Source organism: Gouania willdenowi, chromosome 6 (assembly GCF_900634775.1).
Source record: "Gouania willdenowi chromosome 6, fGouWil2.1, whole genome shotgun sequence".
Taxonomy (NCBI): domain Eukaryota; kingdom Metazoa; phylum Chordata; class Actinopteri; order Blenniiformes; family Gobiesocidae; genus Gouania; species Gouania willdenowi.
In genome coordinates this window covers 34,980,962-35,006,825 of record NC_041049.1, presented here as the reverse complement: position 1 = coordinate 35,006,825, position 25,864 = coordinate 34,980,962, and the positions used below count along the sequence as shown (strand labels likewise).

The 25,864-nt window shown below is 41.2% G+C and overlaps 1 protein-coding gene across 1 annotated transcript in view; it reads left to right on the top strand.

Annotated features, from left to right (window-relative positions):
- The window catches only part of LOC114465851 (LHFPL tetraspan subfamily member 3 protein-like), a 33,780-nt gene extending 13,550 nt beyond the window's left edge, over nt 1–20,230 (top strand). The window contains exons 2-4 of the mRNA XM_028451126.1: nt 12,317–12,553; nt 14,547–14,575; nt 16,883–20,230. Of these exons, the coding sequence (XP_028306927.1) occupies nt 12,317–12,553; nt 14,547–14,563 (254 nt within the window). The 3' untranslated portion in view covers nt 14,564–14,575; nt 16,883–20,230. The remainder of the gene's footprint in view (nt 1–12,316; nt 12,554–14,546; nt 14,576–16,882) is intronic.
- Nucleotides 20,231–25,864: the final 5,634 nt, after the last annotated feature.

The window sequence follows — 25,864 nt, the reverse complement described above, 5'->3', positions numbered from 1 at the left end:
GCTATCGGCTGTCACCGAGTGGCCCCAGCCAGAGACCCGGAAACAGTTACAGCGTTTTTTGGGCTTCGCTAACTTTTACCGCCGCTTCATCCGTGATTATAGTAGGGTGGCAGCCCCTCTCACAGCCCTGACCTCCACCTCAATCCCCTTCCAGTGGACCCCCAAGGCCGAGCAAGCATTCCAGTCCCTCAAGGTACGCTTTACCTCTGCTCCTATCCTTGTTCAGCCAGATCCCCACCTTCAGTTTGTGGTCGAGGTGGATGCCTCGGACTCCGGGGTTGGGGCCGTGCTCTCCCAGAGGACCCCATCTGACCAAAAGCTGCATCCCTGTGCCTTCTTCTCTCGCCGCCTGACCCCAGCAGAACGGAACTACGATGTGGGGAACCGGGAACTGCTGGCGGTCAAGCTCGCTCTAGAGGAGTGGCGTCACTGGCTGGAGGGGGCAGAGCACCCATTCATTGTCTGGACGGACCATAAGAACTTGGAGTACATTCGTTCAGCCAGGAGATTGAACTCTCGGCAGGCCCGCTGGGCGCTGTTTTTTTGTCGCTTCCAGTTTTCCCTCACGTATCGCCCGGGGTCCCGTAACATCAAGCCGGATGCCCTGTCTCGTCAGTTCTCCTGCGACGAACCCTCTGGTGACCCAGAATCTATCCTTCCCCCTGCTCGTCTTGTCGCCTCTCTAACCTGGCAAGTGGAGGATCAGGTCCGTCAAGCACAGCCCCAACAGCCAATCCCAGGTAACTGCCCGCCTAATGTTCTCTATGTTCCTGAGTCTGTGCGTACCCAGGTGCTCCAGTGGGCTCATACCTCTCGCTTCGCCTGCCACCCTGGGGGCTTCCGGACCACAGCCATCCTGCGGCAGAGGTTTTGGTGGCCCTCTCTCGAAAGAGACACTCGGGACTTTGTCGCCGCTTGTCCCACCTGCTCCCGGGGCAAGACCCCTTATAGACCCAGCTCGGGCCTCCTTCAACCACTCCCAGTGCCCACTCGGCCTTGGTCACACATCGCTGTAGATTTCGTCACGGGGCTACCCCCCTCTGGAGGTAACACGGTCATCCTCACCATTGTTGATCGTTTTTCCAAAGCAGCACACTTCGTCGCCCTTCCCAAACTCCCCTCAGCCAGGGAGACGGCATCCCTCCTAGTTGACCACGTCTTCCGGTTGCACGGGATACCAGCAGACATTGTCTCGGACCGGGGTCCACAGTTCATCTCCGGAGTCTGGAAGGCCTTCTGCGCTGCTCTAGGAGCCACCCTCAGTCTCACCTCTGGCTTTCACCCTCAGTCTAATGGCCAAGCGGAGCGGGCCAATCAGTCTCTGGAGACGTACCTCCGGTGTCTGGTCTCCTCCAACCCCACTTCCTGGGGTGAGCATCTGACCTGGGTGGAGTATGCACACAATTCACAGATAAACTCTTCTCTGGGGATGTCTCCTTTTCAGTGCTCCCTCGGCTATCAACCTCCGCTGTTCCCCTCCCAGGAACAAGAACTCTCCGTTCCCTCTGTACAAACCTTCGTCAGTCAGATCAAAAGGGTCTGGGACAGGGCCAGGGCCAGACTTATACAATCAACTGAGAGGATGGAGCGGCAGGCCAACCGCCGTCGCTGCCCGGCACCAACCTACTCTGTGGGCCAACGAGTCTGGTTGAGGGCCAAGGACCTCCCTCTGAAGGTTGAATCCAGGAAGCTAGCGCCTCGGTTCATCGGCCCCTTCCCCGTGGAGAGGATCATCAGTCCGACAGCGGTACGTCTCACCCTTCCCCGAACTATGAAAATTCACCCCACGTTCCATGTCTCGCAGGTCAAGCCCTCCAGGGACTCCCCCCTGGCTCCTCCTGTTCCCCCCCCCCCTCCTCCCAGGATGGTGGATGACTCACCCGCCTACTCGGTTCGGCGCTTGCTGGATGTTCGCCGCAGGGGTCGCGGCCTCCAGTTTCTCGTGGACTGGGAGGGATACGGGCCTGAGGAGAGGAGCTGGGTCCCCCGCAGTCGGATCCTTTGCCCAGACCTGATCAGGGACCTCAAGCGGCGGCGTCCTGAACGTTTTGGTCGTGCGCCTGGAGGCGCACGTAGGAGGGGGGGTACTGTCATGTCCTCTACTTCTGGCATCTCCTGAAGTGGTCCGTTGGCACCATCTGGTGGTCTCCATGCCTCACTGTCCGGACTACTCACCTCTAATCTTCAGGATTGCTTCCAGCTGCGGCGGGGAGTGGTCTCCCCACCTGCAAGTATTCACACCACTACTTAAGACACTGGCAGACCACAAACCGACGCCAAACCATAAAACATTGCTCACTCAGACCCTCTCCGCCGCTGGGATCCCTTCTGCCTCCTTCATCTCTGGAATCTCTCTGCTCTCTCCACCCTTCAGCTGGTTCCTCCCCACTCCTGTGCCAGGCTCCTTCCTTTCGTCTGTGTTGGCTGCAGCTCGAGCGTCTCAGTGTTCCTGCCCATTCGGGGTTCAGAGGTTTTCTTTTGTTAGTTTTTGCCCTTTCTTAGCTTATGCCTTTAGGCCTAGAATTTTGGTTTCGTCAGTAGTTTCCTGATTGTTCTTATTTAACCTTAGTATTAGGTCTCCCTCAGTTTGCTCAGCACTTCCTTAGTTCTCCACTACCCCACTTAGGGCGCTGGTTGGTTTTATGTTGAATTCTGTTTTGTGAAATAAATCAGTTACTTGTATTTGTGCCTCCTGTTGTGCTGTCTGCGCTTGAGCCTCAGTTCTGTCTCGTGACAGTTTACATTACAAAAACAAATGCGACTTCTAATGCGTCTGTGAAGTGACCCCACAAAACACGTTACGTGGCGCAAGGTAAAAATGGCCGCTATACAACCTGATTGCGGTATGTGTGACCCCTCTATTTTGGCTTGAACTGACCAGTCCCCCATATATTTAATGCTTGAATAAAATAGAATAGAATCCTTTTATTGTCATTGTACAAAGTATGACAAAATTGCACGTGCCCCTCCCAAACTACATCCAAGTACACTTTAAAGATTCAAGCCAAAACAGGTACGCTAAGAGTTCTAAAACATCTTTTCTTTTCTGCTCTTTCCTCTGCCATTACTTTTTGCTACTGTCTGTTTTGTCAAACGCCTTTTGATGACATATAGGTTGGATGACTGTGACTCTGAGCGGCCAGACTGCAGTCGTATCGGATAGATATCCGATTTATATCCACATACTGTACAAAAAAGGCCTGGGTCGGATTAAAAAAAAAAAAGGAATTGTAATGTTCACATTGACATGAAAAAATCAGATAAATGTCACATGTGGGCAAAAGAAAATTGGAATTGCCCTGCAGTGTCAACATAGCCTATGTGTCTCCATCTCAGTTTCACGCTCTGGGTGGAGCAGCAGTATAATGTGAGCGTTCTGAATCAAATCTGACCTTATGCCTATTCTCCAGTCCACAAAGAACAGCCCCGTTTTCTTGACACAATTGTAGTAAGTCCAAGGAGCATGCAGCATAGTGTATAGAATTTTACAGGTGAGGAAGAAGATGCTGCATTTGCTGCCTGATAATCTTAAACACAGGTTATGACACTGAAACTCATCAGTCACCTGTAAAGACAGAGAAATATTGACGCAGATGATCAAGTATTAAATGGCAACTGCTTGCACTCAGTAACAGTGACAAATCGCCCTTGGACATTTGTGAATGGCTGATATTTACAGAAACCTCTAATTATTCTATATTCTGTTTACAAAGTACAAAGTATAACACATATGAATATACAGAAGCCGGGACATGACTCCCAGGGCGACCGTGGCTCAGGTGGTGGTGGGTCGTCTTCTGATCGAGAGGTTGGGGGTACGATCCCAGTACCTGACTATGTGTCGAAGTGTCCTTGGGCAAGACACTGAACCCTAAGTTGCTCCCAGTGGTCGACTAGCACCTTGCATGGCAGTCCTGTCCCACTGGTGAGTGAATGTGAGAGTGATTGGGTGAATGAGCTGATGTGTAAAGCGCTTTGAGACTGCTTCAGTGTGGTGATAAAGCGCTATATAAAATCAAGTCCATTTACCATTTACCAGGAGAATGGCTCCACTTTGGTGGCATTTTACCATTGACTAACAACAAATAGCAACCAGCTTCTGCCCATGTACAAAATCAGGACAACAATCAAATCCATTACATCAAAGTACCATTTTTTTATATTTAATGATAGGCAACACTCGCAGTTTATTAGTAAATGAAAGAAAAGTGTAGTAGTAGTAGTACTAGTAGTAGTAGTTGTTGTTTTATTCATATGATTGTGGTGTAATATTTATTTTATATTGCGAAAAAGGGCATTAAAGGAGGGATTTTCAGTGTGGAACTGTAACCAACGTGAATTAAATCAAATGTTACTAAGGGTGCAACGATTAGTCAACGTCAACAAAAATCAATAACAGAAATAGTTGCCGACAAATTTAATTGTTGGTTAATGTCATCACGTCGATTTCTTTGGGCCATAGACGACATAGCAAAATGGCTGCAGAATCCAGCTGCTAAACCGGGGCTGAGCTATAGATAAACAAATCTCTGCTGGTTCCATCAAAATTGATAAATGTATATAAGCATTTTAATTTACCTGGTAAAAAAGAGCCATTAATGGTATGATTTATTATTTGATTAGTCGATTAATCGTTTCAATAATCAATGACGAGTCAGTTATCAAAATAGTGGTTAGTTGGAGTTAAGGCTCCATGATTAATCAATATAAAATGCAAATTGGATTATTTATTTATGGGGATTCTTAAAAAGTCAAAATCAGACAATCGATTTTCCCGTTTGATCATTGGTAATCACAACACAAGTCTCTTTCCCTGGGCTGTTTTTGGGCTGAGCTGTGCAGGGAATGTTGTATGGTGTTGATTATGGAAAGACCAGAGTGACATGGAAAAGCATTACAGATGTGGAGCTAAGGATATGGTCCCTTTACAAATAATTGAAAAACAAGTTTCAAACACGTTTAATGTGATAGACCCCCACTACAACCTCTTCTTTTTTACATTTGTGTGAGGTTTTTTTTTTTTTGTAATGCAAAGTTCTCTTTCTAAAAATGCTGTGGGATTCATTTTTGGTTGGGCAGTTGGTTGTTATTTTATCAATCCCACATGGGATTTAACATTCTTTGTTAAAGCTTTGCAGTTGCATTTTATTCCGAATACATAATTTGTTTTCACTTTTTCAATTAAAAGAAAATACTTACAATAATTAAATCCTGTCTTTTTTTTTAAAGGGTAAAGAACAAATCAAAATCGGAATCGTAAATTGAGTTTTCCAAGTAAAGAAATCTGGATTTTGTTTTGAGCTAAAATTGTGCAGCCTTAGTTGCAGCCCTGCCACGTTAATTTTAGCATACTTCTATTTTCAACTTTAAAATTGGAAGGAAAATATTATCTTTTAGTTATTGGTTTTCATCTTTTTTAAAGTGGAATGATATTGGTTATGATATCGGTAGAAGAAAAATCAATATTGGTCTATCCTGAATGTAACAAAAATACATTTTTTTTAATCCTAATAGGAATTATTGCATCATCTGTTTGTAGGGATCTCATGAAGAGACTAGATTTTCACTGAAGTGACAAAATCTAAAGTTTGTCTGCATATTAAGTTAACTTTGTGAGGTTATCACAAAAGTAAAGTAATAATACAACAGGCCAGCTAAGGATTGTTGTTACCTTTCTACTCTGTTAGACTCATCCAAGGGCGTCAACAACATAATCAGTATGCAGACCATTGCTGCCAACGATCTGTCAACTTCATTTTTGATCATAAGCAACCCTGTTAGTTAATTTTGTGGTTTTTGTCTTTCATTGGAATGTGGATTTCTAAATCTTGGATGTTTTATAGATGTTAAATTTTAGCATGCAGCAGTGCAACGCCTCATTGAATAAAAAGCTTTTCTGAATATCACGGTCACACAACACACAGTGGGTCAGCCGACACATATTGAACTGAAACACATTTGCGACAGTTGCGACGTGCCCGTGTTACCTGGTGACAAACTAGCGGCCGCACGTTTGGTCTTTGCTGTTGAAAAACATTCAGATATAAACAGTATTTATTCTTTTTCAGCATTTCCTCTGTGGACTTGTTAATGTTTGTTTGTTGCTAAAAGCTGATGATCTCTGAGATTCTTCTTATTCACCCAGAATGGAAGTAAAATAGGACCCATGTTCCGTCTCAACTGGTGCATGTGTTACCTGGTGACAAACTACCAGCCGCTCGCTTTATCTTTGTTGTAGAAAAACATTCAGATATAAACAATATTTCTTCTTTTTTTATTCACATGTTTCATTAACACAGGAAACAACAGATAAACATACAAAGCAGAAATAGTTCTCCCTCTTTGGTTTTTAAATTCTACCTCATTACGGCCACTTAACAAAAACACCCAACAATGTGCAGCCCCCAAAGTCTGTCTGTGTGTCTTTCTGTCTGTCTGTGTGTGTGTGTGTGTGTGTGTGTGTGTGTGTGTGTGTGTGTGTGTGTGTGTGTGTGTGTGTGTGTGTGTGTGTGTGTGTGTGTGTGTGTGTGTGTGTGTGTGTGTGTGTGTGTGTGTGTGTTCTTCAAATATCTTTTCAGGTCAGGATCAGACTGACCGGAGAGTTTCAACATGGCTGCTGCTTGGTTCAAGGGTGTGCAATGTCTGATTTGTTTGGACTGCAATGATACAGTTAATAAATTATTTCATAAAGGCTTTACAAATTCTGTGTGCATCTCAACTGACTGTTGTGGATTAATGACACTAAAGTCCAGGCCGAGTCTGTTCCAGTCTGAGGAGATACGGATCCGCAGGGACAACTAACCGAAATTGGAATAGATGGGGTTCAACTCCCTACAGTGCCCATGCTAAAAGCCAAAATATATGACTACACAATTCACAACAAACCTAAATGTCCTTGACGTCCCACCTTCAAACACAACCTCATTAGGCCTTCCATGAAAAAGCTACTTAACCTCCCACTTTTCTATAGCAATACATACTTCCTACGGACACTGCACTATTCAATTCAATTCAACTTTATTTATATAGCGCAAATTACAACAAAGTAATCTCAAAGCACTTAACAAAAAATAGAGTCCATAGTAGGAAAGAAAGAACCCAACAAGATCCACATGAACAAGCGTTTAGCGACAGTGGGAAGAAAAAAACACCCTCTTTTTTTATTGGAAGAAATCTCCAGCGGAAACAGGTTCAGAGGAGGCAGCCATCCGTTTCAACTGGTTGGGGTTAGTGAACAGAAGGTCAAACAGAATAGAATATAAGAATAATCCATTCGAGTTTCCCAGAGGAGTTGAACCGCGAGCCCTCGATCAGGAACCACCAGCTCCTCGGAGGGCGAGGAGAAGGCACAGACTGCAGGAAAAACATGATACACTATGACAGGAGAAACGGACAACAGATATGACATGTATCAGTGGGTGTAGCATAAGTGTGTGTAGTTATGGGAGTTTGTGTTGTATGTCAGGTCTGCGGGCCTCAGCTTTCGTACCTCGTAGGTAATTCCGGTGGGATCTGGAGACGTGAAGGCTGCAGAGTTCCGTGCTCTCAGCTGCAGGAACAAAGTTTGTTTTGAGAGGGAACGTTGTAAGTTCTGCTCTCTTTGAAGAATGTTGAGCTGATCAAGTCGTGAACAACACCATGTTCAGAGAAAAGCCCTTTTCAGCCGGCTGGATGTTTCTAGTCTTAGCCGCTTAATTGGAGAAATGGCCCTCTGGCTCAAGATTGCGGGCAGGGCTATCGAACTGGCTGTCACGTGCTCGCGAACGTCTGCGAGTCCGGTTTGCAGGCTGGGATCATTCGAATCGAACGAGCTGGTGTTTTCAAAAATCTAACTTGTAAAACTAAAAATGAAACTAAAAAGAAAGTAATAGATGATAAATGAAACGGGGTGAGTCTGAAGATGACCGGCACCCCAGGAAGTAAAGAATTCCTAACAAAATGTTCTTTAAAAGTAACTTTGGCCTGCTAAAGGATGGGTTTTTGTTAGACATTCAAAAATCATGATTGTGACTGGTCAATGATCTCTAGCGTGTACACTTACAGCTGAATAGGTGTAGTCTTGTGTATCAGTGGGACAGACAACAAAAGGGAACATTCTAAACATGTAAAACCATACTAATCAATTCAGTGTAATTCAAATCTTATCTTCAATATCTAAAAGGAATATATCATCATTCATAGATCATTTTAATACACAGTATTACTTCAAGAAATATTGTTAAAAAATCTTCCTATTAGATGAGATTAAACAGTGGGCTATCTTTTGAAACAACATTTGTGATGTTTTGGACATTTTAAACCCTTTTACAGTAAACAGTTATAATATTCTCTGAATAATGGGATATTTACCTGGGAAAGGCTTTTCAGACAGTCATAACACATTTATATTTTAGATATAGATAGACATCATATGGATCTTTTTTTACTTTTAAACATATGATAACAGGTTTTCTTTTGTTCTGAGCTGTTTTTTCCACAGTCCTGCAGTTGGTTAATGTCAGTTTGATAGTTCTCTCCTTGGAAGGTCAGAGGTCCCCAGCTTTGGGCCTGAGTTTGAAGGCGCAAAACAGTTCACTTTGCACTTCTTTACGGGACATCCTGCCTCTCCTGCCTGTGATAGTTTTAGACGACTGAAAAGCAGGTGCAAACACACGCAGAGATCATCGCTGCAGTAAATGTGGGCAGAAAACACTGCTGAGATGGAAAAAAAATGTTCCAGTTGTGTGTGTGTGTGTGTGTGAGAGAGAGAGAGAGACAGAGGGAAAAAGCTGGACGTGCGTTCATCTCTCCTCCGCGGGTCACGTCTCACACACACGCACGCACTCGATCAGCCGCATGCACATCTCTCCTCCGCAGACCACTGTCTCACACACACGCACGCTAACAGCCACACGCACGCACATCTCTCCTCTGCGAATCACTGTCTCACACGCACACGATCAGCCGCGCGCATGCACCCATCTTTCACTCACAGTCACATCCATGTACATTTCTCCACTGTGGGATGAATAAAGAATATCTATCTGCTGTAATCAAGGACATGTGCTCTCTTTTACCATAAGCTGTTCATGGACATGTGCCCCTTCTGTTGAATGACTCCAGGCCTGCTCATCCCTTTGAGCTGTTTATGTAGATGATGGGATGTTCAGCAATGCCTTTGATGGTCTTTTAAGAGCCTTTCATTCTCAAGTTTCTACCAGCCTTGTCTTCTTTGTGGTGGATTCACTAAGATCTGAAATAAAGGATGGTAAATCAGGTCCATGCCTAAATCCTTTGGTGGCACTGTTTGCTCACCTGCTGTGGGGAATTCACTGACATTGCAGCACTAATAGCTGCTCGTATAGACGTGATTCAGACCACACTATTTAAATTAACATTTTGCTCATTCAACGTGGAGAGGTGAGTGCACAGAAGCACAAAATGACATTTGAAGAAGTTCAATTGGAGGCGGGTGGACTTCTCTGTCTGCTGCACAAACATTTAATAATGTAGAAAACAAAATAAACAAATAATTTTCTTTTTTTTTTTTTAAAACTTTAAAACCTATGTTATTTTTTACCCCTAATTTAATGTGGGTGCTCAGCCACATCCCATAACTTTGCTCTTATGAGTACATGAAAAACAGGCAGATTTGGACAGAAACTGTCCTATTGATCTGTTGATGCCGTTGATCTGAGTTAATGCAGCAACAGAGTCTGTCTATGGGCTGAGATTTGTGCCACTAGAAACTTAATTTGAATAGTTGGTAATTAGTAACTTGAAATTGTATTGAAACTGAATCAGGAACTTAAAAAATGTATTTTTCCTGTTGAAAAAAAATCATCTTAATTCATTCCAACAATTCAGTATTCAAAATTCAGATTCACTGCACGCAATTCAATTTCACTACACAGAGATACACTTCCGGTCCGCGAGGTTGAGCAATCAATTACTGATTCATGGTACTCCTGTTTACAACTACAAAAACTCCTTTACGGCCGTTGAGGGTGTGACCATAGATATCATACAATAAAGGCATTTATTATCTAACTCTATATAGCCCTGAAAAAACTTCAGACTAGAAAATTTCCATGGAAGTTATGTTGTCAAACACTCAGCACTAAGGATGTAACGATTAATCGTAAGGCAGTTAAAAATCGATTCATAGGTATCACGATTGATATCGATACTTTGAAAATTGAATCGCAGTACTTTTTTTAAACAGCAGAGGGCTATATATTTATTCCTTCTCTTGTCCAGCAGTGTACTGGCGGACGGAATCTGCTACTATTTTCTTTCTGGCCGCCTTCTACCCTTACATGTTAATGTTACATGTTAATAAATGATTCATTACCCCTTTCGCACCGAAAGAATATTTGTAATATTACGTGAATATCTGTGAAAGTCAAGTTTTTCTATTAGCTCTGTCTGCTAGCATAGCATCTCTTCTTCACTGCTAGATTAGCTGCATGCCAGCCGACCAATGGGTTACCAGCGCCCTCTGCTGGTCCAAACAAATATCTGAAATAAATCAGTGCAATGACGGTTTTTTTTTTAAAGTCCAATTGTTAAGGCACAAAATACATTTTCGGTTGCACTTTTAAAAAGAAAAAAAACTATTATGCAGTTTTGCATTGTTTACTATAGAAACAGAATTTAAATTAATAAGCTTCTTCTTCATTTGTATTATTCCTATTTATTTCATTCAAGATTTATTTTTAGTTAAATTGCATTGTTTTGAATAGTTTATCAAGGGATCCTTTTGACAATAAAAATAAAAGAAAAATAATAGTTTTTTCTAAAAAAAAAAAATGAAGGGATATTTTTCAGTCATCATATGTCTACAGTCCCATTTTGTAAAATAAATCGTGAGAGAACCCAGTATCGTGAATCGAATCGTATCGGGAGTTGAGTGAATCGTTACATCCCTACTCAGCACCATTTGAAGATGATCTACTGAGCATCATCCAGCAGGTCTGAGCTCCTGAATAGCGCTTGTCATGCACGCGCTTTACATTTGTGAACATTGTTCCATCATTGCGTAAATTGCGCAGCTGGTCAGATTACGCTGGCCGGATGGTCCTTCCATCAACGCAACATGAGAGTTTTACGGTCAAAACTATAGGTTATTTACATAACCTCGGTTCTCTGAGTAATATGAGTGAGATGTCTCAATATGGGATATACACCATATCTCATCACGCCAATCCTGATTGGCTGGTTAAATGTATTCATCCGCCGCAGGTAGTCCTGCCTACTATAAGTAGAGTCGGCAGAGAATGCAGCACTTTTGGCTCAAAGGTGGGCTTTCAATAACATCCTTGCATCGCCAGGGAAGAACTGAGCAGATGATGAGTGCACTGTGCATGGATGTCACTGACACGCTTAGTTGGCGCTAAAACCAGCACACTGCCTTCAGGGACACAACTTTTAGTTTGCACATCCCATAGATTCAAAAGGAAGGCGTTTAAGACCCTCCAGAATCACAGCCACAATTGGGAAGGTTGAAGGCACGTCTTCAACGTTTCCACTCGTGCTGCCGAAAAGCAAGCCGTGATCGGCACCGTGCGCAGGGATAGACCCAAAAAGACTATCTCCTGTACTGGCACCAACACGCTCTTTTCCATGTTTATCACAAAGCCTAGGTCGTTTCGGTGACTCAACAGAATTTGCGTGTGCGCTCTGGCTTCCATCTCGGAGCTGAGAAAGCCTTGCGGCGAGCAGGTGGAGACAACATCGGGAGCTTTCTGGGGAGACAAGAATCGTTTGACTAAGAACCGGTTAACGATGCGTATCCCTAGTGATAAGTTGAGACAGCATTGAGGTGGCTATGGGAGACAAAAGGAATGCAAAGAGAGGCTCTTAATAGATCCACAAGACCAGACAAAACAAATTATTATTATTATTATAAAAGGTATATACAGTTGACGTAGCTCTTCTTCTCTACTGCCGAGAAGCGGCAGCGGTCACAGATTTTTTCGGGTCACAGACTTTGGCACAACATACGGTAGCTCCGGCTTCCTTCACCGAAGCCAGTGTTGTGCTAAAGTCTGTGACCCGAAAAAATCTGTGACCACTGTGGCTTCTTGGCGGTAGAGAAAAAGAGTGCTAAACCTCTCACAAACTCTGAGATAAACTGAATTTCAATGGCAGATGAGAGGACTTTGTATCCCTTTTTAGCAAATAAAGGAAAAAGAGGCCTAGGATTTTGCTGATTCAATGAAAATCAGGTTTCAGTAAAGTTAGTTAAATGTTGCCAAAAATGCTTTGTCCATTTTTTATGTGTGTCTTGGTTCCCAGTCTTTTACAGTGTCTGTGTGTCTTTGTCTCCCTCTAGGTGTCTGTCTGGTGCTGGGCTGTATGATCTATCCCGACGGATGGGACAGTGAGGAGGTGCGGCGGATGTGTGGAGAGCAGACAGATAAGTACAGCTTGGGAGCATGCTCTGTGCGCTGGGCTTACATCCTGGCCATTATGGGCATCTTGGACGCACTAATCCTGTCCTTCTTGGCCTTTGTCCTGGGGAACAGGCAGGACGGGCTCATGTCAGAGGAGCTGCTTGCTGAAAGCAAAGGTGAGTCACACGATATAAATATTCAATTTCATAAATGACAGATCTTATATGCTGCAGAATTTCCTAATTAATTATAATAAAATTATAAGAACAATTTATCTGAAAACTTTTTTAAAAGCTTTTAAATTTCCAGTTGCATTCATGCCTCTATGACAGTGTATTTTTTAACTTGTTTAACTTGCCTTTAGGATTACTTAATTTATGTGGATACATTTAATGTATGTGCTGTGCATATGTTCAGATTCACAGTTAGTGAAGTGCTACTACTGCAGTGGTTTTTTATTGTTTTTGAGCCCTGGCACACCTTAGAAAATACATGTACAACTATAGCCTTATTGTGCTACATACTGACATCTACTGATATGGAGGACTTAATTTTCTCATTAAAGGCATAGATGGTTATAATTTTCTAAAATCTTTTTAGCAAGATTCAACAATTTCACAAGGCACACCATTCACTGGATTGATGTAGAACATGGGTGTCAAACTCTGGTCCGCGGGACAAATTTGGCCCACAGTGTAATTATATTTGGCCCACAAAGCAATACCAAATGATTACTAGGGCTGGCCCGCCAATGCGTGGACGATTGCATACATCCATGTGCGTTCCATAACGTAACATAACAATCCCAAAAATATCCCCACGTCTAGTGATGGCGTTCTCCTCCTTTCCTGAAGTTGTTTATATTTCACTCCAAGAGTTCTGAGCCGTCTGGCTCATCATTTTCTTTTAAATTGTGAGTTTATAGATGGGGAGATGGGGGATCTCCTCACACAAGGACCTGGACATGACTCAAAGATGCCAGAATGTAGAAAAAATTCAAATAAGTTTGGTTTCACAACAGACTTTGTTAAAAAAAAAAAAGCCACATCGCAAAGTGAAGCTGCTGTAAAGGCTAGTTTTATTAAGGCAGCAGAGATTGCAAAATCAGCACGATTTGTGAAAAAGTGCATAAAGAAAGTTTGTGAACTCATTTGCCCAGAGAAACAGCAAGCATTTTCAAATGTGAGAAGGCTGCAAAAAAAAAAAAGAGGCATACTGTATGATCTTTATTTGAATTTTATTTAAGAAATTAATGCCATTCATGTGTTTTTTTTTTTTTTTAATTTGAAATTCTATTTTTTAAGTCTGCAATATTTAATTATATACTGTATAGTATTGAACTTTGCTTGTATTGAATGTAAAGCAAAGCAAAACTTGTTTGGACCTTATGAAAATGTTATGTGTGATGAAGATTATTACATAAATATCAATGTTGGCCCACGACTTTGTCCAAGTTTTACATTTTGGCCCACTGTGTATTTGAGTTTGACACCCCTGATGTAGAAGATAGAGGCCACTGACATCAATAATAGGAAGTTCCATGTAAGGCATAGATGGTCACTCCCTCAGTCTAGCGTCCAAAGGTTGAGCACTAAGTGGAAGGAAAGAAGCTATCAATTTTAAAGCCACTGGCCAAGAAAAACTCACTACAAACAATAAATATTTCAGATGGGTGGCTCAGCTGCATCAGCCTGCATTGTTCAAGCAAAGCCTAACCGTGGCTCAAAATAGGACCTTTAAATATCCTTAAAGTAACCTTTAATTTAAATCTGTGCACCCTGGATTGACCTCTATTTTTCTTTTCTTATTTCTCTTTAAGTTAGAAAGAGTACAAACTGAACTCAACTTTTAAAGGCAGTGTTTTTTGTATCTTGATTGCATTTTTTGTAATTGAATAAATGTTTATAATATCTACTTTATTTTCACCATATTGTTTTGTTTCTTCGGGGAAGGAGGTAAAAACACAATTGGAACCACAACTTTCCCACCTTCACCTTTTACACAATCCACCTGACCGGGAATGCAGTTAATAATGCATATATAATTGTTATATCATTTTCATACTGAGTGAAGCAGTGACACAAACACTGTTGAGTGAACACAAAGACATTATTTATTTATTTATTTTTAAACTATGTTTTTTAATGCTACTTTTTTCTCTTTTTGCAGAAGGAGGCAATGCCTAACCAGCTCTATAGGTAGGAACAAAAATATTTCCATTTACATTCTTATAATGTCATCCTGGTCCATCTGTAAGCAAATAAAATGTCACAATTGCTGTATTGTATGTTTTCCTGATGATTCACTTCCCCAGTGCAAAAATATACTTAAAGCTGCAATTCAAAAGTGATTCAAAGTGTTCTGAGTGGACAGTGGACCTATTCTCCTTGTTGGCTTTATATTTAGGCTTTAAAAATTCAGGAGCGTCAGCCAATCAGTTATCTTTCTACAGAGTGCTCCATGAGTTGTTTTGAGCGTTAATATTGGCTGCTCAACTGAACTTCAGTCACTGAAGTCAATGCGTGTTCACATACCATCGATTGTAAAAGTGCAAGCAGAAGTCTCAATCGCAGCATAAAGCACAATGGCTACATGATAATGCTTGTGAAAAAAGGAAGATCGACTTGGAGAAGCAACAGTCTAAAGTCCCAACGATATTCGGGCGGAACGGACTCAAGGAGGTCCTTCTGACTCGGTTTGTGGGGTGGACTGCGTGCGGTGTGCTTCTTGAGTCCTCTTGCAGTCTGCCTCACATACCGAGTCAGAGGGAGAGTTATAACAGATGGGATAAATCCCTTGTAAACCTAAGAGAAGCATATCCAAGATGGAGAGAACTGATGCAATTAATTTGCAGTCTGGACGTGGAGTGTGTTTCTGTCTGCTCTGCTGGGATCAGTGCTTTAATGTCTCTAAAATATGAAAAAAAATACGACGATAGGTTTTGAAACAGGGAAGGGATGGGGGAGCATGGTTGTTTCTATACAACTCTCACTATTCTACATACTGCAGCCTAACAGTTTTGTGGTGCCAATTTTCTTTTAAACACAGACCAGTTATATTAACCTTCAAACTTTTACCCGAACCCGACGGCGCAAAACCGAAACCGACAGGTCCGACAGGCAAAGGTATTTATATTCGACAGTTAAAACCTAGTTTTTTCTCATACAAATTTTATAGTTATGTTTGTTTTAGTCGTAAGCGTGTTTTTATTAACAAACAACTGTTAATGTCAACTGAACAGATCAGCGCACGGGGTAACAATCGCATGTCAAACACAAGCAGGTGTGAAGTGCGCTCAAGAGACAGTGGATCTATTTACATAATCATGTATCAAATATAAGGATAATCCATGTTCTTGTGCAAAAAAAAAAGATTGTATCAACACTATGCTTCAAGTCTGTCTCAAGACTGTCCCTCTCTGCTCCGGAGGACAGTGCTCAGCTGCAGCAATACTACGCTGCTGCTCTCACTGCTACAAATGTTGCTATAAAGTGACGTCAACATATCAAACACGCATTGAATCCGCCTTGGCCATTCACACTGAGGTCGCATTCAAAAAAAATCTGATCTGTGTCTGATTCAGGACCACATATGGAAGTGGTCTAAATCTGATTTGAAAAAAAATCAGATATGGGTTGATTTGAGTGTTCATACTGCTTTTAAAAAAAATCGGATCTGGTCACTTAATCCCCAAAAAAATCAGATTTGAGATACTTTTGCCTGCAGTGTGAACACAGCCTATGTAACTATTAAACCACATACTGATGCAGTAAAGGAGTACTCCCACAATGGAGGAACTGTATAAAGATACCATCTGTTTCTGTGGAATCTTGTATTAACTCATCATTAAAGTAGATCAGATTGGCAAACATATTTCTCTCAATGACTTCCTCTTTAGAGTCTAGAAAGAGGACAGTTCAGGACAGGTTTGCCTCCAGCTTATTAAGTCAGGCTTTTGGCCTATTCGTTTGTTAGGCCAGCTGCTTACTGGGTATTTTCTGTATTCCAGACCTATATGCACTGGAGATGGCTATACGTTCCGAAATCATTAGGCAAACCTGTTACCAACAATAATAACAATCAAAGGCAACAAGATCACCTTTTTTCTGCAATGCAGTATTGAAATGGAACATCGACTGCTCGTCTTGACCATGTCTACGTGGCTGAATACATCTAGCTGTTGTCATGTGATTAGCTGAGTAATGACAAAGTTTTGGCCTGAAAGTGAGAGAAGGGGACTTGATGGTTGTCAGTTTAAACCCCAGGGCTTGCAGGAAAGGTGGGTGGGTGTAGGAACACCAGCTGTAAAAAGGTAAAAGGCACCAATGTGACAATGACTGAAGCCAATAGACTGTGCCTGCACTCTGATCCTCAGTAATGAACTAAGAGTAGAGACAATTTATCCTGTACCTAAATGTGTACATGACTAACAAAGTAACTTTACAGTATTTACACAAAGTGATCTGTGAGAGGTTAAACATTCTCATTTTCTTTCTTTTTTACAGGATCAGGATCTTCTTACCATTAAAATACCCCAATATAAATGTATTAATCTGCATAGGGAATTGCAACCAGACTCCTTGCCTTTTTCATCATCCTGCCTCAGTGTAACCCACCTTCAAAGCCTGTTCTCCATCTCTCCTCCCCATCGTTCAGGTGGACCTGATGCTTTTTCTATCCTTGTGTCTCTGCAGAAGGAAGCCTTGAATAGTCAAAGACCATGGCAGGGGCAGGGACTGTTATTATGTTAGCTAAAAGACTACCCACTACCTAGCGAGAAGACACAGGGTTTGAACAAAGACTAGACACAAACCTACAATGTGCACTACATTTAAAGAAACAATACAAATTGTGTAGTTACAAGTAATGAACTATGTTAACCCTTGCTGTCTATCTCTGTGTTACGTCTGCATCATTTGTAAAGCGGAGAAAATGGTGGTCAGCTGATGTTAATCAGTTCAACAAAGTAATGAAAGGGTTTGTTTAGTTTTTTTAGTTTGTATTCGCCAGGGCCGGTCCTATTAAATTCTGGGCCGGGGAGCAAAACCATTGCGTAGGGATCCCCCCACCACCACGACACACCCACCCCCAACTAGCGACATCCACCAACTCAGGCTAGGCGATATCTCAATATTTTTCCCTTGCCTTGAGATGATGCTTTGATGCATACAATTGAACCAGAATGGCAATGTTCAATATATATTGATGTTTTCTCTGTGATGTAATTGGGGTTTCCCCTAATTATTATAGCATAGCGTACCTGTTAGTTTTTTTTCAGAGACAAACCCTTAAAATAAGGTAAGTCAGTTAAAGCCACATGCCAAATGTCACACAGACCCTTATTAACAGAAGTGTAGAGAAGAATATCATAATTTATAAAACAAATGATGTGCATTTGTGCACATTTTAAAAACAACTTCAGTTGACTGACATAGAAGCAATGTTTGATCTTCCTCTGCTTACAATAAACATGCAGTGTGACGGTAACAAGTTGTTTTGAGTTCTTTTTACAACGTTATCGACCCGCAGACAACTCTGGATCTCTACAGCGCACACACACACACACTCACGCACAGTGACACTCTGAAGCCAAACCATTTCCAAATTTAATCATTATTCTTTTTTTTCTTTTTTTTTTACTAACTCTTCATTCGACTCTGTCTTAATATTGTCACTGTGGTTGCTGAAGTGAGTGAGTGTAGGAGGAGGGGGTTTGGTAAGCGTGTGCGTTGAGTTTCATTCAGAGGGACATCCACAGTGTCTTCTTGTTCTTCTGCTGCGGCTGCCCGAACGTTAAACCACGAACTGTAAACCTTTTTAGCATTTTCTGCCTCCTTTTTTGTACTTTTAACTTTTTGTTTTACCTCTCTCCATTTCTGGCAACCCAATTTTAATCTATTTACCGACATGTTGGCGAGTCTGAATCTCAAGCGTTGACTCAAGTCTCTCTTGCGCATGCGGCATGGGCAATACTAACTAAAGGTGGACGGAGGGGTGTGACGACACACATTTTGACACATTTTTGAAAATAACTCGTTATGGGGGAAAAAAAGTAAGAGCAACATAAAGGGCCTCTTGTAATGAGTGACCAAAAAAAAAATAATAATAATAATCAGAATTAAATTTTTTTGGAGGATTGAGGAGGAGCCCCCCCCCCCCCCCCCCCCCCCGCAGGCCTGGGCCCAGGGCATTTGCTCCTGTTGCAACCCCCGTAGAACCGGCCCTGGTATTTGCATTTTTTTTTCCTTTGGTGTTTGTCTTTATCAAGAAGTATTTACTTCACTTGTATTAGTATGTACTGTGAATATTTATGTTTTGTGTCACAGGGGTGTCAATCTCATTTCAATCCAGGGGCCAGATTAATCTCCATTTATTCTCATTTGGGCCAGATTAGAAATAAAAATCTTAGAAACCTATTATTATCAGTTAATAATGTTAATTTAAGAATAACATTTATTATTATTCAAGATACAAATAATTCAGTAAAATACACACGGAACTAAATATTAGGGTGTTGTGGATAGCAATCATCGCTTTCCATATAATTTTTACTCTGCATATTCATCCTGATGGGCTGGATTGGATGCTCTGATGGGTAGGATTTGGCCCACAGGCCTTGAGTTTGACACTTATGTTTTAGACATTTTAACAAAATCCAGTTTATTCCCTGTTAGTATGCACAGCTATACATTTTGTGTAGATATTCAGTATTTTATATGTGTATGGTCACTTTGACAGTGTTTAAGACCTCACAGAATTTGTAGCTAGGGCATGTGTGTGCGTGTGCGAGCGAGCAAAAGAGAGAGAGAGTGTACATTATGAATAAATGTGAACAACTATAGCCAGCTCCCCCAATGTTGAGTTGTGCATTTGAACCTATATGCTATAGTTTTTGTCACCATCACTGTATGTTGATTCATCTCTTTTCCGTGATCTGTCCGTGATTGTTGGGACACACAGGGTAAAAAACAAAGTGAGTGGGAATGTAGTGTGTGATTGTTGAAAAGGTAATGAAAGAAAGCGGCCTGTCCCAACCCCGTCTGTGGTTATGTTTCTGTGTAAATAGATATTCTGTAGATATGACTTGAAAAAGATAGTTAAAAATGCTAGAAAATGTACAGAAATTTAACCAATTCTTCTGAGATGTATGTAATAAAGATTTGAACTGTAAAACTGCCTTGTTAGTTGTTTTTTTTTTGTCAATGTAAGCCTTTCCCTGGTCAGGAGGGTCACGTGCAGAGTTTTGACCCATCTCGGTGGCGTGGATGGGTGCAGCTGGAGGCTCATGTCCTTGTGTCTCACCAAGCTATACTTTTCTCGCCTGTATGATGTGTACAGCACAGATAGGTGCTCGCCTCGTGGTCCTGGGGTTGGTCGCTGCGGTGGGTTGGCTTGGGGCGGCCTGCTTTGCTGTCAGAGGGTGGGATGGTGCTTATGTGGTGGAGGTTCACTCGTTGCTCTGGTGGTTAAGAGTAATGTGAACCACCTCATGAGGGTATTTTGTTGACTACAGACCAATTGATGGGTGTGTGCAGATACCCCCTGGTTTGGAACCACAGCTTTGAGCTAGTGTTTGCATCAATGTGTCTTCTCTTTGAGAGGGCTGCTGTTGGTTGCGTTGGTGTTGGGTGTCTCCTGTCACTCGCGCTGGCTAGCGGGGGGCAGATTCTGAGTTGGCGTCATTGCGCTAGCCGTTTGGACTGTACTAGCCAATGGCTGGTCTCCAGCCTGGGGTAATGTTATTGGGTGGGGACACCCTCTTGGGGGTTTCCACCGCTCGCTCGGTTGGCTGGGGGTGGATGCCTGGGTTATTATGTTTGGCCTGTGGCATAAGAGAGCATGGTGGTCCCTGTGGGAGTAGTTTGGGCCTCCTTGGGGCCTCTCAGAGGCTGCTGCGTGGCTGATCTTGTGTGTCCAGGGCAGCACTAAGGCTTCTAACAGCGACTCTTACACACACAATTGATGTGGATGCACATGCATGCCAAAATTATGTTTTTCATTTTTGTAATTTTGTTCAATTTATAAAATAAAATGTAACTATGCATTAATGTTTCCTGACAATATTGTCTTTTTTTCCCATATACCAGAGAGACAGTAAATATGAATATAACTTTTTAAATATATAAAATATGCTGTTTTTAAAGGGGTGCCCTGACTTTCGCACACAACTGTAAGTAACTACTGCAGTAACTAAATATGTAACTAAGGCAGTAACTAAGAAAGTAACTAAATATGTAAGTAACTACTGCAGTAACTAATGCAGTAACTAAATATGTAAGTAACTAATGCAGTAACTAAATATGTAACTAATGCAGTAACTAAATGTGTAAGTAACTAAAGCAGTAACTAAGAAAATAACTCAATAAGTCACTAATGCAGTAATTAATTAAGTAACTAAGTAACTCAATAAGTAGCTAAGAAAGTAACTCAATAATAATAATGAAAATAATAAATTAAATATGTATAGTGCTTTTTTGGACAATCAAACATGCTTTACATTGGGAATAATAACACAGCGTCAGACATCAGACCGTTTCATGCCCAGGCCAACATAATCCTGACCTCCCAATGAAGGCTTCAAATTGTCTTTACTGACTGCAAAAATGCCCTATATTAAAGCAATTTTAAGTTTTGTCCAGGAATAAAATTATTAATATTATTATTATTATTATTATTAATAATAATAATAAATAGACGCAAGTGGCGATAAACGGCCCTCGCCTTTGCCACGCCGCCTTGCCAGTGCAGGTGGCACTGTGGGGATGTGTTTGTTCTTTGCAGACCTGATTTCATTATTATTAACGTATAAAAAAGATATAGTAAACACATGAGATTGTCTTTTTATGAACAATATGGCCTACACATCTCAGAGCAGTCTTGTTTTTTTATCATCATTATTATTATTGTCATTATATTCAATCAGTTTTTATTTAAATTTGCATTTATATTTTAAAAAATTACAAGATCAGACACTATATGATACCATAAGGCAAATCTATATACAATATAAAAAGTTCAGTGTGAAACCAGGAAGAAAACATGAGCACAATAAACATCCTCGTAGATATAAAAGGTCCGAGTTCACTACCTATAGGTTTACAAGCAAAAAAGAAGATACATTTCTCCTAAATCCAACTTGCATCACAAGATCATTAGCAATTGGCAATCATTAATCAAATGTATTATTTGAACATCTGCCAGAAACGTGTCCGTCTGTAATACTGGTCCGTCGGAAACACTTCCGTTGCGGAAACCCGGTGGCCAGGAAGTGTCAGGTGAATGCATTTAAAGAAATGAACACAAATGCAAAAAGGTCACAACGGAGGTGTTTCAGATGGACCGGTATTACAGACAGACACGTTTCTGGAGGATGTTTTAAACCAACCAGAACAGAGAAGAACAAGAAGAAGACATCGAAACGCATATGAAAGTAAGTGAAAGTTGATTAGGATACGCTTATATTTTTCATATCAGGCTATCATATCATAATACCCGTCCGACTGATACCGGTGTGTATATTTGCAGGTGCAAAGTAAAATAACGTGTGCAATTTCCCTGGTTTAATTCTATGAGACATGCGTATGATGAATGTGTTTTAATTATTATTAGTTGTTGCCACTGTAGTGTTATTCTGGAGTCATTTTGTGTTTTGTTTTTTTTTTTTAATGTAGTTTTGTGCATTTCTGTTGTCATTTTAGTGTATTTTTGTATAAATATTTAGTTTTGTGTATATTGAGTCATTTTCATATTTTTGTTGTTGTTTGGTGTATTTTTCTGTAATGTATGTATTTTGGAGTAATTTTGTGTGTTTTTGGAGCCTTTTTGTATATTTTTATGCATTTCTGTTGTCATTTTGTGTACTTTTTGTATAAATATTGTTTAGTTTTTAGTTTTATTTTACTCATTTAGTATATTTTTATTATAAATACTGTGTGTGTGTGCCAGCCATCTCCTCCGCGCGTTATCTATCACACATGCGCGCGCGCTTCTTACACATAAACCATCGCAGGTTGTTAAGAGACACGGTAACTACGGTAGCCAGTTAAGTCAACTATTCATCAGCATGTATGTCTATGCTGTACAACCCCTCGACTAACAGAGAAAGTTTGTCACACCAGTGCCACCACTGGATAAGTTTGTGTAGAGCCCTGATAATAATAAATATGTTGTTAGGGATATGATATTAATAGTGAATGTAGTAATAGTAATAAAAGTAATGTTGTAATGATATTAATGGTAGTAATTGCAATAACAAAATAATAATTTACTAAAAACAATATTAATAATAAACAATATCAAATAATTATAAGGTAATATAAAGATAATATAGAAATGCTAATAATACAATGAGAACACCAGTAACTATAATAAAAAAATATATATTAATAATGAAAAAGAATATGATGGGAATTATTTGAATAGCAATAACATCAATACAATAGTAAAATTATACAATAACAAAATAATATAATGAAAATCCAGTAACCATAATACAATAAAAACAATAACAACATAAAATAATAAGGTAATAGCAATAATAATAATACAATGAGAATACCAGTAACTATATAATACGGTGTGTGTGTGTGTGTGTGTGCGTGTGCGTGTGCGTGTGCGTGTGCGTGTGTAAAAAAGAGAGACCCAAAAGTACCACAAAAAATAAACATTTTGCAACACCAAAGTCACAAATCTCTCTCTACGGCTCTGTTTGGTGTATTTTTCTGTACTGTATGTTTTTTGGAGTCATTATGTGTATTTTTGGATCTTTCTGTTGTGTTTTTGTGCATTATTTGTATAATCATTGTTTTTGTTGCCATTGTAGTGATTCTGGAATCATTTTGTGTATTTTTTGTATAAATATTGTTTAGTTTTTTTTTTATCGTACTCATTTAGTATATTTTTCATTATAAATACTCTGTGTGTGTGTGTGTGTGTGTGTGTGTGTGTGTGTGTGTGTGTGTGTGTGTGTGTGTGTGTGTGTGTGTGTGTGTGTGTGCGTGTGTGTGTGTGTGTGTGTGTAACAAAACTGCACAAAACAAAGCGTAAAGCTCCAAACTACATGAGTGAGTAAGTAAATTAAAGTGTTATGTACAATTTGGCTGTCTTTTTTTAAAAACAAAAATCATTTTTTACCTTTGAACCGAGTGGTCAGAGCTTAACTTCCATGCACGGCACCACAGAGAATCCGCAGTTTTCTGTTCTGTTGTTAAGGTACAAAGATAAACCGTCAGGAGACCAGCCATATGAGTAACCAGTGCGTCTTTTATTTTGGTCCCCCCCGAACATCCCGTACATAGTTCCTACCACACATAGTGACCTATCTCTACATCCCCCTTTCTCAGTAAGATACATTCTTGCAAGGGCTGCCTGTGCAACTCTGTGGAGTTCAATATTTATACTCTAAACCTCACCAAAATACTGTATTACTAAAGTGCAAACAACATCAACCTCAACACTGCATTTAACATCGGCATTACACATTTCCATTAAAGTATTTTCTTAACTCGGGAATAATTCTGTTTATTAAAACTTGTAATGAACATTTCCAACACACACTTAGCTTCGCTAGTAGCCTGAACACGGAAACAAACAAAAGCATTTATACCAACAATTTCAAAGATATACATCCTTTGCAGTAAGTTGGCAAAACATTTGAAATACTGAAACATTCTTGGTGTGTGTGTGTGTAGTAAGGATGGGGTAGACTGCCCAAACCTTTTATCTGAGTGTGGGGATTATTCTGCCCCATTGTTCACTCAGCAATGTCCATCATCTCACATAGTCTTTGAAGTATGCAGGAGACCTCCTGGTCCGAGCAGGATACCGTCTCTCACACACTGTAGATTGTTGACCGGAATCACACTGCACATCAATCGGGACTTGAGCAGGGTCCGTTTCCAGTGAAGCATCATCCGGCGGCTCGTCGGGTGCATCAGGAGATGTTGCAGGTTCCAAAGACGTCGGAGTGAGATGAAACCTGTTTCTTCGAAGCTCGCCTCTCTGTGTCCCCACAATGTAAGAGGCAACAGTGCCTCTCTCCTGCAGGTCCTTTACCCAGACATGATCTCCAGGTCGCAGCTGTGACATGTCTCGAGCCCTGTGCCTTCGATTGTAGTTCTGTTGTTGCTTATGTCTGTATTGTTGCTCCGTCTGTCTTAGTTTCTTCATGTCTGCACATTCAGGGTTGAGTTGAGATGAAATAATAGGAAGAGGAGTCCTGAGTTTCCTCCCCATAAGGAGTTCAGCAGGACTGTATCCATTCGCCAGAGGAGCGGCACAATAGGCCATCAGGGCCAGATAAGGATCACTGGATTTTTTCATAAGGCCTTTGACGGTCCTCACTGCTCTCTCTGCCTCACCGTTGCTTTGTGGAAAGTGTGGACTTGATGTCACATGGTTAAAACTCCAGTCACGAGCAAACCTCCTAAAGGATTCTGATGTAAACTGTGGACCGTTGTCTGAGCGCACCACTTCTGGGATTCCATGACGTGAAAAGATAGACTTGAAATGCGCTACCACGCCTTCAGATGTTGTGGATGTGAGAAGAGCAACTTCAAAGTATCTGGAGAAATAATCGACCACCACAAGGTAGTTTTTCTTATCATCGGTCTGGAACAGATCTGCACCAACTGTAGACCATGGTCTCGGTGGAAATTCCGTGTGCATCATTGTTTCTTTCAGGTTTATGTTTTCACGAGCACATGTGTCGCAGTTTTGTATCAGCTTTGTGAGCTCTTTGCATAACACTGGCCACCAGACTGACTGTCTTGCTCTTTCCCAACATTTGGTGATGCCAAGGTGACCCTCGTGCAGTCTTGAGAGTATGTCTTCTCTAAGAGATGAGGGAATCACAATTCTGCTCCCAAATAATAGCAGGCCGTTTTGAACTGTGAGCACATTTGCATACGGCAGGTAAGGTTGAAACGCAGTTCCAATGGAAAATTTATTAGGCCAGCCCTTTTCACAAAAGTCCTCGAGCTTACTAATAATATCATCGTTGTCCTGGTGCATTTGGATCTTTTTGAGTATCTTTTCAGTGGCAGGAAGGCTTGCAACCACAGAGTCAGCATAAAGGTTTATCTCCTCTTCTTGAGGTCGTTCTGTTATGCTGCTTGTTGGACACCTTGACAACACTTCAGCAGTAGCGATGTCCTTACCAGCCACATGGGAGATGGTGTAGTCAAACCTCATTAGTCTCATGCGCAAACGTTGGATACAAGGAGGTAGTTCATCCAGGCTCTTTGAACCAAGTAAAGGAACAAGAGGCTTGTGGTCTGTTTCAATGTGGAAGGTCTTTCCAACTAAGAACTCTGCAAACCTCTCACAGGCCCACGTGGTGGCCAGTGCCTCCTTCTCTATTTGGGCGTAACGCTGTTCAGTGTTGCTTAAACTCCTTGAGGCGTACGCCACTGGTCTCCAGTCGACTGTGTCTCGACGCTGAAGAAGAACAGCACCCAGTCCATAAGATGATGCATCAGCCGATATTA